The 11,927-nt window shown below is 40.0% G+C and overlaps 1 protein-coding gene across 2 annotated transcripts; it reads left to right on the plus strand.

Moving 5' to 3' along the window:
• Positions 1-2,597: 2,597 nt before the first annotated feature.
• Positions 2,598-10,902, plus strand: HIGD1A (HIG1 hypoxia inducible domain family member 1A). 2 transcript variants are annotated; one of them, XM_021678933.2, is made up of 5 exons: positions 2,598-2,737; positions 4,887-4,975; positions 8,248-8,362; positions 9,015-9,149; positions 10,056-10,902. In XM_021678933.2, exons 3-5 carry the CDS (start codon positions 8,266-8,268, stop codon positions 10,103-10,105), a joined length of 282 nt encoding a protein of 93 aa, XP_021534608.1. In that variant the 5' UTR covers positions 2,598-2,737; positions 4,887-4,975; positions 8,248-8,265; the 3' UTR covers positions 10,106-10,902. The 2 variants fall into 2 exon arrangements, with proteins under 2 accessions (XP_021534608.1, XP_021534606.1); XM_021678931.1 differs by lacking the exon at positions 4,887-4,975 and having other exon boundaries at positions 2,601-2,737.
• The last annotated feature ends 1,025 nt before the right edge of the window (positions 10,903-11,927 follow it).

Below are 11,927 nucleotides of genomic sequence, written 5' to 3' on the forward strand. Positions count from 1 at the left end.
TTTCTGGAATAGTCTCCCAACTTATTTACATGCTAATCATTCTTCAAAGTTCACTCACCCAAGCCCCAGTCCCAAGAAGCCTTCTCTGAAACTGCGTACTCACTAGGATATCTACCTGAAGCTGCGTTCAAAGCACTTACCACAAACTGTCTTTGATGTTTTTCTATACCTGTTCCTTCTACCTAAAAAGATTATAAATCATCTCAGAGAAGGGACTAAGTCTTTAACTTCCGAATCCAGTATAGTACCCAACACAATATACATGTCCAGTGATTGCTGAAGGGGACTTTTAACTCTGGTTTTAAAAATATCTGCGGATATTACCAATTTGCTCAAAAGGTTTAACATTTGGTTTAGACAAAATTCCACAAAGATCACAAAGCAGTTTTAAGAAGGATACAAGGATAAAGGTACAAGGTAATGTACCTTTAAGCTGGGCCTCAGCCTAAAAAGACATCTGAGTTTAGAATCCCATTTCTCTTGTAGTAGATATGATCATGTGTAGACTGCTACTTGGAACATGAGAAGTTACAAAGGCTCTTTAAAGAGGAGAAATTAACAAAATAGGCAGATACTTCTGTGCTGTCTTCCCTTCCATAAACTACAAGTGGGTTAGTTTAATACACGAGAAACCAAATAATTTTTTAATGTCTTCTGCATCAATTATACTTCTAAATGACAGAGTAAGGAGAATGAAATAATACATGATGTACATTTGTTACCAATTATGTCTACATTATGAAAGATGTAGTGGTTTGTCAGTTGTCACTGTCCTTTTCTTGTAACACAATATGGAATAAAGTGCAGCAGAATAATTTCTATTAAAAAAAATCTACAGGAGCACGTGGGTGGCTGTCGGTGATCCACAGGGTCCTGGGATAGAGCCCCATGTCAGGCTCCCTGCTCAGTGGAGAGCCTGCTTCTCCCTCTCCCTTCCCCTGCTTGTGTGCTGTCAGATAAATAAATAAAATCTAAAAAAAATAAAAATAAAAAAATCTTCTACATTATCTGATTGTTTCAGATATTTATCATTATAATTTACCAAGATTTTGGTTTCTATATACCAATCAGAAAGAGATAATTTCTCACACAAATAGGGCAGGGTCTGCCTCTTTCCATACAATTCACAGCACAGTAATTTTTTAAAGCAATAGCACTTCTAAAGCACTTTTCATGCCAGACACTGTGCTAACACCACGTGTATTTCCTCATTAACCAGCATCACTGTTATCTCCGTTTTACAAATGAAGAAAGTGAAGTTTTGAGAAGTAAAACCCTCCGTCATGACTACTACGTGTTCAGCCTGGGGCTAACACCCAAGTTTCCCTCATCCCAAATCTCATTCTCTGGAAATGAGCAAATTAGCTAACATTATTTTGATTTATAGAAATCCCCTTCAGGAATGAATATGCTCACTACTGCTGTTAGCCTTTGTATTTCCAGAATCACAGGACTTATTAATGACTTGCTTTCATATTCAAGTCTCTTAGGCTCTTTTGTCATTTTAATTATCCTAAATAAGTCCCTGATCATCCCTACTTATTTTTGCAGCCCTCCAATTACTGCATCGGTTATGTCTTTTCTTCATTTAACATCACCGGGCTCCTACTGAGCTCAAAGACAGTGTTCTGGGAGAGATGGGCATGAACCAGAAAAAAATATGTGCCTTCAAGTAGGTGAAAGCATACCATATAATCAAGGTATGGGGTTTTTAATTCATCATCCATAGCATGAATGTTTTCATCGCTTCTCGGCCTTTTGGCTAAGATCGAGTGTAGCATGAATGTTTTCTACATGTGTCTTAATTATGAGACAAAAGATTTTCAAAATCCGGAGCTCATGGCACTTAGTTCCAACCTGTGTGATACAGCGTTGGCAATATGCCTCAATTCGCGATTCTACTAAGGGATTGTAATTTAGTCGCAGACATATTCCCTATGGCACTGTCGTTGATGCTTTGCATCAGTTCGCCATACTGAATGATTATCTGTCATACCAACGAGCCTGGGGCCTCTGTCTCCGGAAGTTCACTGTCACCAGGGGCCGCTGACACTTCTTTCCTCAGAGAACCACCCCCGGCCCCATTCTGGGTGAGGTCTCCTCTAGCGAACCCATGCTTGCGACCAATGGCTGCCCCTCACCACAATGTAAACTCCAAGAAAGGCTCCACGAGAGGCCCGACAGCGCACGTTCGTGGCAGCACATAACCACCAGGGGAACGGAACGGAACGGAACGGAACGAGGGCTCCGTCGCCCTACCGCCGCCGGCGCCCCAACAGGCCGGAACGTCCTCCCTCGATTCTCCCAAGGCCCGGCTGCGGCCGAAACCCCTCATGGCCGGCCCCGCCCCACCCGCGCTCGGAGCACGCAACGTTCGCGGTGCTCGCCGCCGCTGCACGAGGAGAAAGAGCCAAGGGGAATCCGAAGTTCGGCCTGGTCGGAGCCAGGGGCGCTGAAGAGGGCTCGCCCGAAGCCCTGCCCGTGAACTCTCACCCATGACGAGATCCCTACGCGGGAGCCGGAGACGCGGAGCCACCGCCCGCGCTCGTCGCCCCAGCCAATCCGGGACCCGCCTTACCCATCGCGCACACGCACGCACCCACCGGGACCCTCGCCTGCGGGCCGCTGGCTTCTGATTGGCTAGGGCCAGGTGTGGGCGGGACTAGAAGAAGCCGGCTGGACGACGAGCATGGGAGAGAGCCAGAAACCAGCTGGAGCCGAAGTCTTAGCTTTGTAGGTAAGTGAAGATTGAGGGAGTCATGGAGTGGACGACACCCGACCGCGGAGCGGCAAGAAGCCGGGCAGCGCTTGGCTGGGCCGAGAGCGCTTTGGGAGTGGTGGCGTCCGCGGGGCTGGGAGGAGGGGGGAGATGCCCGGGTTGAAGGGGGCGAGGTGGAATTGGCGGGTTTCGGGCCCGACCTCGTGGTTCAGGGAAAGTTGGGGGGTCTGATGGCCTTTGGGTGAGGGGATGAAGTAGAAGCTTGTGGAGTGAATCGTGGCCGAGAGGGAAGACTCGCGGAGGGGGCAGTAACGAGAGAGCCTTGGAGGGGGCTGGGGCCGACCTCAGGGAGCCGGTAGCGCGGATAGTACCCGGAGCCGGGAGCCTTCCGGAGAGCGGGCCCGCGCGGTGGGTGAGGAGGGAAGGGTTGGGAGGGCAAGCGCTCCGGCCTTGGAGTCCCGACAAGGTCACGGGAGGGGGGGCGGTTCGAAAGGTTGAGGGCGTAAAACCACACGACCTTACTCTTCTCCACGACCCCGGGTTTCCTCCTACCCTGGGAAGGTAAGAAGGCCCCAGGCCCTGTATAAAGCATCTGTAACGGAATTTAAATTTCTTCCAAGAAAGCTAAGCCCGCCAGTTAGGGATTAGAAAACAGCGCGGGTTTAGAATTGGGAGCAGCTGAAATGATTCGGCAGTGTTTCTCGCCTTTCTCTCTTATATACGGGTGTGGGCAGCACCTAGTTCCTTCTGTCGGGTAATCCCCACCACAGGATTTATACTTCCAGAAGTACCCAGGCACTTTCGAGTTTGACCGGTTTGGATGGAAAAGTTCAGACAGATTGAAGAGGCACCAGGTCCCAGCGTGACACACAAGTTTGAGTCCTGAATACCAGGGCATCTCTTAGTTCCTTGTGCCCCAGAAGCAGTTGAAGGGGACTTCTTAAAATACAGATTCCTTGGGCCCTGCCCCAGACCCTCTGAACCAGAATCTCCAGGGTGGGGCCTTTGCAGCCATTTTAAACAAGCTGACAGGTGACTGATGGAAAATCAAAATTTGAAGTCCTTGCTGTTAGTAGTTCTGTGACCAAAATGACAGGCTGTGAAGATCCTTCAGTCTGTTACATCACCTCATGCTGGGCAGCTCATCTTCCCTGACATCTTTTCTAGGTTCCCATGCATTTGGAAAGGTCTGCAGTAGTATCTTACTAAGTTTAGAGAATAATTAGTGTTTTCAGATTGGCTTTGAATATCATCTGGTCATTGGTGCCTCTTTTTCTACCTGTTCAACTTTTTGGCAGAGATCTGGGTCAATTGCTATGGGCAGATGAGAAAATTAAAGGGAAATCTAGAAGTCCTGCTAGTGAAAAAGATCTGTTCAAAGCACAGTTGAAATTGGTGGATGGGTTAAGTCACTGGGGAATAAAGTTCCATTTAATTTTAGGCATGACTTGCATATTTTTTACAATTCAAAGAAAGAAAGGCAGGCTTCTGTTAAGGAATGGATTTTAATATTTTTCAGATTAAATATATTACCAGCAAAAGATTGATGCTTTGGCAATATGTTGTCAATCAGAAGAACTCTGGACTGTATCAGGAGATCTGGGTTCTAATCCTCCCCTGCCAGAGATACATTCTTGATGTTGAACAATTCATATAACCTTTTTCCATCTGTAAAATTGGGCTACTGGCATGGATTGTCTGGGTTGTTTTTCTCAAATTATATGATTCATAGTTATTGATCCTGATACATTAAAAGTTAGCCATTTTCAATTTGTGTGGCTGTAAATCATGAATACTTGGGAAACTTTCAGATGGTAATTAGGAAGAGAATTATCAAAATTTTATATGCAAGGAGTGTTATGAATATATAGTATATTAGGTATAAAAATATAATTTGAAGTATAGTATAATAAATCTGTGATGTGTTGGACTTTTTATATTCCTCTTTATTAATTTTATCTTTAAATGCGCCACAAGGTGTTCTCGATCAGAAACAGGTTATCATTAGTCACTGAAAGCAAATAATGACCACATGGTTTCCCCCACACCCTTATTACCCTAAGTATTACTTTCTGAAAACCAGATCAAATGTCCTACCCATACAAACTTCAGAGTCTCTATCATAGGTGAGGAATGGAGATGAGTGGATTTTTTCTTTTATATACAGGAGAGAGATTGCCATCCCCTTCCTTCCTGAAGGAGGGAGAAAAAACTTCTGCTCCATTGGCCAGTTGAACAATTTACACTGATCCAGAGGTGAGAGATTAGAGGAAAGACCACTGACTTTCTTGTTTTTAAAGATAATTCCCAAATGACTTCTTAGTTTAGGAATAATTAAGGCAAAGGAAGAAAACATGCATATATCTGCAAAAGAAGGTGCTAGTTTTATTTTTATTTTCTTTATTTAAAATATTTATTTATTTGACAGAGAGATAGAGAGTACAGGTAGGCCGAGAGGCAGGCAGAGGGAGAGGGAGAAGCAGGCTCTCTGCTGAGCAGGGAGCCCGATGTGGGGCTCGATCCCAGAACCCTGGGATTATGACCTGAGCTGAAGGCAGATGCTTAACCGACTGAGCCACCCAGGCGCCCCAAGAAGGTGCTAGTTTTAAAAAGTGGATTGTGTTATATAATAGTTTTGTCTCTTGTGGTTGCAAGGAACTAAGACCTACTCAAGTTATCATTTCTTCTTTCATAAATAAAATACAAAAATTAAATAAGCACTTAGGTACCTACAGTTTGGCATTTTTCTTACTGGCCAGTTAAACTCTACAAATGTGTTTACTTGTTATTGTTTTCACCAAATTTTCCTAAATTAACAATAATTTTAATTGTTGAAATAGATTATTTTTAAATTTATTCAACAAATATTTTGTGCTATGCTTACTGCATGCAAAGCATCATGCCAGGCAGTGGAGCTATAGATACAGGCAGGACATGTATGGCCTGCTAACTTCAAGGATTCTAGCAAGAGAGACAATTGAACAGGCATTTATAAGAAAGAATTATTTATTTATTTATTTATTTATTTTTATTTTATTTTTATTCTTATGTTAATCCCCATACATTACATCATTAGTTTTAGAAGAAAGAATTATTTTAGAGAAAGCATATTTTAGAGACTGCATAATCAAAGCAATGATCATACTTAGAAAGTCAAAGGAGACTTCCAATGAAAGTTAATTAAGAACCTGAAAAATGAGAGGAGTTAGCTAGGAAAAAGTGTCTGAAGGAGATGAAAAGGGAGGAAAAGTGTTAGAGAAATCAGCTTGTACATAGGCACTGAAGTACAGAGAACATCTTTAAGAAATTTAATGTGATTAGATTATGGGGTTCATGGCCAGAAAGGTGGAAGGAGGATCTGTGATAAACCCTCATGACTTTGAGAAGCTTAAGGTTCGTTTTGAAAGCAACAAATAAGCATATATTCGCCTAAAATATAATGTTTAATATCTCCATCTAGTCCACTTATGTAGTTTCTTGAAGGCCAGTCTCAAATATTTCCCAAACCTACTTTAGCTAAAAGATACCACACTCTAAATTCAGTTCTCATTCTCTGTTATGCTCTTGGAAGTAATCATACTCTATTCTGTCCCTTTAAAAAAAAAAAAAAAATCTAATTTTTAACCATTAATTATTTTAGTGTTTGTTTTAACTCTTCACATGTATAGTGAGCGTCCTGAACCTAGAGCTTGTCGAACCTTGTATATAATAAAAGCTCAGTAAGTAGGGGTTTATTCAGTTAGCCTGTATCGGAGTACAAAAAAAGAAGAGAAAGACTAGTTCGAATCTGAGTTTCCTCTTATTTAGCTGTGTGATGCTGCACAACTCTCTGGATTAAGGTTTTCTTTGTCAGATAACAGAATTGGATTCTTCCCAGTGGGGATGGGGGCTGAGAAGGATGATTTCACTTTCAAACTAAGCACTACGCCTCCCTCTAGAGTTGGATTTTCTTTGAGGGTGTTACCTACTACTAACACTCCTGGAATAGCAAAGTGTTGAATGAGAGTTATTATTGAAGGGAGTATGATGCATGATGCACATGAAAAACCCAGAGGTGGAGGTAAGATGTTATATAGGTAGTGGGATGGGCAATTGACTTTTGAAGTTATTGTAACTGACACTAATCAGACTTGTACACTTAATATACTGTGTTTGACTCCCTTCTTTTATCTATGGATCACATTTACGGGCGGTTTAAATCAGCTCAGTGAAGAAGGAAGTATATACATATTTATTGTGACTAAGGTGAAGCTGAATTTATGTTCTCATTATGATGAAACACCTATTAAATAGCTTCCTGTGTAAAGAGAGATGACCGAAAAAGGGAGAATGGAGGTAGAGAATTTTAAGAGGGAGGTCCAGGGAATGTAAATTCTGTAAGGGAAAGTAGAGCTGAAGCTTAGGAGATACTCATTCATTAAGAAGACCCTGAGGGTTGTTCAGTTTTTTTGCTGCAGTGATGTTAAAAATGGTAACCCTAAGTAAAAAAAAAAAACTAAACTAAAACGCTGTATTATGTTCAGTTGAACGTAAATTATGCTTAAAAAGAGGCATTTCTAGCAATAGTGTTTAAAATAAAAGCTTTGTCCTTTTTTTTTTTTTAAGATTTTATTTGTTTGAGCGAGAGAGATTACAGAGGGAGAGGGAGAAGCAGACTCGCTGCTGACTGAGCGGAGAGCCCAATGGTGGGGCTCAATCCCAGGACCCTGAGATCATGACCTGAGCCGAAGGCAGCCACTTAACTGACTGAGCCACCCAGGTGCCCCAATAAAAGCTTATTCTTATAAAGAAGTAAATAATGAGCTAAGTAGAAATTTTGGTTATTCAGAACAGCTGTAATCTTTTCCCCCCCAAAACAGCCACTATTAATGTACTAGGGGAAGCTATTCAAAGGTGAGAACTGAAGCCATGTAGCATGTTGGAGTCGGTAAGTCAGTCTCAGTTGTAACCAATAAAAACTACACTCAAAAGTGTTTAGTAGGATATTCAACATGTTTTGAAGAGGCAGTAAGGAGTATTGGTTTGGTTTGAGTGAGGTCGTTAAGTTAAATTAACTAAGTGTGAAAATAGCAGAAAATCAATGGCTACTATTTTAATTGACAAAAGTTATTTCGATTAAAAAAAAAAACTTTCACTGTTATCGGCGATGTGGTGCTAAAGAGGAATTGGTTGGGGTGCTCCAGTAGCTCAGTCGGTTAAGCTTCCGACTCTTGATCTCAGGGTTGTGAGTTCAAGCCACATGTTGGGCTCTATGCTGAGTGTGGAGCCTATTTAAACATAATAAATAAAAATAAAAAGGGATTGGTTGTATGGGATAAACATCAAAACAAAGGGGGGGGGAATAAATACAACTCTTCCTAAAAGTAGCTGTGGGTTAAAAATACAGTTAGTTTCTAAAATATACTTTTTAAATTTCATGGATAACACACCACGTATTTATGTGGAAACTAGGAGTATTTTAAATACATCCAGCCATTCAGTGTAGTAGTTGCTTTTAATTATAGAACCTCCTGGAAATTCTCTTTCAGGAGGATTCTTCAGCCACTATGTCAACCGGCACAGATGTTTCTCTTTCTTCATACGATGAAGATCAGGGATCTAAACTTATCCGAAAAGCTAGAGAAGCACCGTTTGTTCCCATTGGTAAGTTTGACATTGATGTTCTAATAATCTGTCTGTTGTAAGCTTTAACTCAGTAGAAGTGTGGTCAACTCATTCATCAAGCACATCTGAAAGCATTTGTTTTCATACATTTTGTTCATATGTTGAAATATGTAAGATTGGCTTGATACAACTCTCTCTATAAAAATTCTTCTGTGTGTCTTCAGAAGCCTTTGTTTATTGACTCTTATTTCAGTGAATGTGTTGGGGGACCCCACGACCACCCTCAGTCTCAGTGATTTGCTAGAAGGACTCACAAGACTCAAAAAAAAAAAAAAAAAAAGCTTACACTCACAGTTATGGTTTATTACAGTGTCTGCTATGTTACCTGATTCCCTTCAGGGAAGGAAGTAGGACTGAGAGGAAGAGTTCCCTTGGCACTCTTTAAGCACCTACTGGCTCCACAGCCCACATTTTGAAGATGATCTTAACTTTCTGAATCTGCTGTTTGCTACCGATTATGGATTTTGGGTTTTGAGGGGGAAAATTAAAAACTCAATTTGTATGTTAGTTAATTAATGGTCTCAATGAAACATCTTTGTAAAAATAGTAGAAAGTACACTGATTGATAGTAAAGTCATCTTGGTTCCCTGACCCCATGCATATGACATACTTGTGACTATTTGTTTTACAGGAATGGCGGGGTTTGCAGCAATCGTTGCATATGGATTATATAAAATGAAGAGCAGGGGAAATACTAAAATGTCTGTTCACCTGATCCACATGCGTGTGGCAGCCCAAGGCTTTGTTGTGGGAGCAATGACTCTCGGTAGGTTCTTAAAGGAAATTTTCAAGTTTGTAATTCCCATTAATAGACTTTATAAATCAAGGGAGATACTTTTTGCTGACTTTGAAGTAGTTTGAAATGTCACTTACATCTATTTTCACATAAAAATTGGATTAATAGTTCAAGTAGTGACAAAGTTTTACTGTCTGTGATACATCTTACCAGTGTTTTAAAGAAAGAAAAAGCAATTCTGTCCATCACAGAGTTTATAATTTCACTGGAGTCTAGATATGTAAATAGGGTTGGTAGTAAGATCCATTATCTGGGAGAGACATAGGACTACTATTTTATTGAATTTTTGGAAGTGGAAAAGTTTGTTGTTTTTTTTTTAGAGAGAGCCTGAGAGGGGTGGGACAGGCTGAGGGAGAGGGAGAGAGAGAATCTTAAGCAGCCTCCATGCTCAGCGCAGAGCCCAACACGGGGCTTGATCTCAGGACCCTGAGATCATGACCTGAGCTGAAATCAAGAGTCGGATGCTTAACCGACTGAGCCACCCAGGTGCCCTGGAAAAGATTTTTTTGATGTAGGTATTACACTCTTTTATTGGCTTTGTAATTCGTTGACTTTACTTATTGTTACATAGCAAGAGTGACTCCTTTTAAAGTTGTAAGGTAAATATTGATCTTTAAAACAAATATTTCAGTAGTCTGAACTAGTCATACTAGCCTTGAGCTGCTTAGGAACCTATATAAAAAGAATTTCAGAAATTTAAATAGTTTAAGAAGGCAAGAGTATAAGCAGCCTAGGGTCTTGTTCCTCTTGTAAATATTGCATGCTAGGAGGCTTTTAGCTATTTTATGCTTATAGCTATTTTATGAACTGTTTTCAATTTTCTTAATATCATGGAAAATATTAAATGTTTAACTAATACATTTTTTTTTTCTTTAGGTATGGGCTATTCCATGTATAAGGAATTCTGGGCAAAGCCTAAACCTTAGAAGAAGAGAAACTGTCTTGGTTTTGTTGGTGGTGCTTGCTTTAGCTAGGCATCTCATACTGAGTTTATATGTTTATGTTGAAAATAAATCATTTGAATGGGTCACACAATAACACAGTAATTTAAATATTGGCTTCCTTTCTTGCAGGCTTGATTTGCCTGGTAACCAAATTACTAGTGACCAGTTAACTAGCTAGGTCATTCAGCGGATTCAAATTAGAACAAAAGAAACATGTCACTTTTAAATGTACTTGATAGTGGTAAAATATGCTCCTTCTTAAACTCTTCTGATAAAATCAGTTAAAAAGAGGACAATTTGCCAATCCTGAGTACTCCCAGTTGCTGCAGAATATCACATGCTTTTGATGTTATGTAGGAATCCCATTTAACTTTTTTCTGCCTGTTTTGCAGACTGAGTACTTCAGTTTTTAGGGCTGGTTGGCTCTTAACCCTTTCAGAACAGTGCATGGAATATAATATAATAAGCTTCCCCAAACCGAAAATACATGTATTTAAGCCAAACCTAAAAAAGCCGATAACAGCTGCTTAGAAGTAGTATTTATTTCAGAATCATACTTGTAAACGTGAGAATAACTTAACTGTGGATCCCAGTTTAGCTTTTTTTGTAATTGCAGAGTTATGTTTATGCTGCTGTTGTATTAGAATAATTTTTAAATGTTATCTTAAAATAGAAATGTGTATTTTAAGTACTAATGCAAAGGTTAGATGAAAAACACTTTTTAAATGTATGCAGTTTGTTTATTTTCTCTGTAAGAATCATAAATGTTAACAAATTACCTATAATTGAAGTGATTAATGATTCATCAGCAAGGTGGTTTGGTCAGACATTATACACAAACTTTGGTATATTCCAGAATGCTTTATTACACTTGTGAAATTTTCTTGTCTAACCTGAATTTACATTCCATGGTGATAACATGGTAAATGTAGTGTTAGTAAAGTCAGTGAACACATCAATTGCTTTGTATTTATTTCCGTTTGGAAAAAATCAATCATTCCTCAAAGTAACACAAGGATTAAGTTCCAAGAAGAGAGAGAATGTTTTGTACCTTTGGTAGGAACTATGGTTAAAGAATATTTATCAAATAGGAATAATAGTATCTATTGAGTATTTACTATGTGCCACACACTATTCTAAGTGCTTTTCATGTATAATGTCATTTGGATTTCCTAACAACCCTAAGAGGTAGGAACTATGATCCTTATTTAACAGAGGAGGAGGCTGAGGCATGAACAGTGTAAATATCTAACCCAGGATCACATAGCTAGAGAGGGGTGTAGGTTTGGGACTGGAACCTGGGCAGTCAAGTTGTAGATGCTAACAGGTACTAGCAGTGTTGGCCTTTGTGAAATTAATACTGGAGTGGCAGCAGTTACCATATATTAATAAAATTAGGCAGGAGGTTACAGCATGGTCTTGACTCACCACTGACTTTACAACTTGGATCAAATCCAAGTTTTCTCAATCTTAGCTATAAAATGAGAAGTCCTATATAGCTTATAGGTTATTATATGAGTTTGAAAAGTGCTTTAAAAATAAAGCTATTACTAGGAACTATTTTTTCAGGTGCCAGTAGACCTGATAGGAGATCCTGGTAGGCAGTCCCAACAATTGTTTCATGAAGGATAAGCCTTCTGTAGAACAAATTTGGGAACAATTTTCAGAAAATTGTTGTTCTAATAGATGAGTACATTATTGATTTGTTAAACTAAATTACTCATTTGAGAGAAGTTGATCTAGACCAATGCCAGAGGATAGGCCACACAAAAGTGAAGTGTTGAAAGGGTACTGAGCATTATGT

The sequence above is a fragment of the Neomonachus schauinslandi genome, chromosome 1 (genome assembly GCF_002201575.2).
Source record: "Neomonachus schauinslandi chromosome 1, ASM220157v2, whole genome shotgun sequence".
NCBI lineage: Eukaryota > Metazoa > Chordata > Mammalia > Carnivora > Phocidae > Neomonachus > Neomonachus schauinslandi.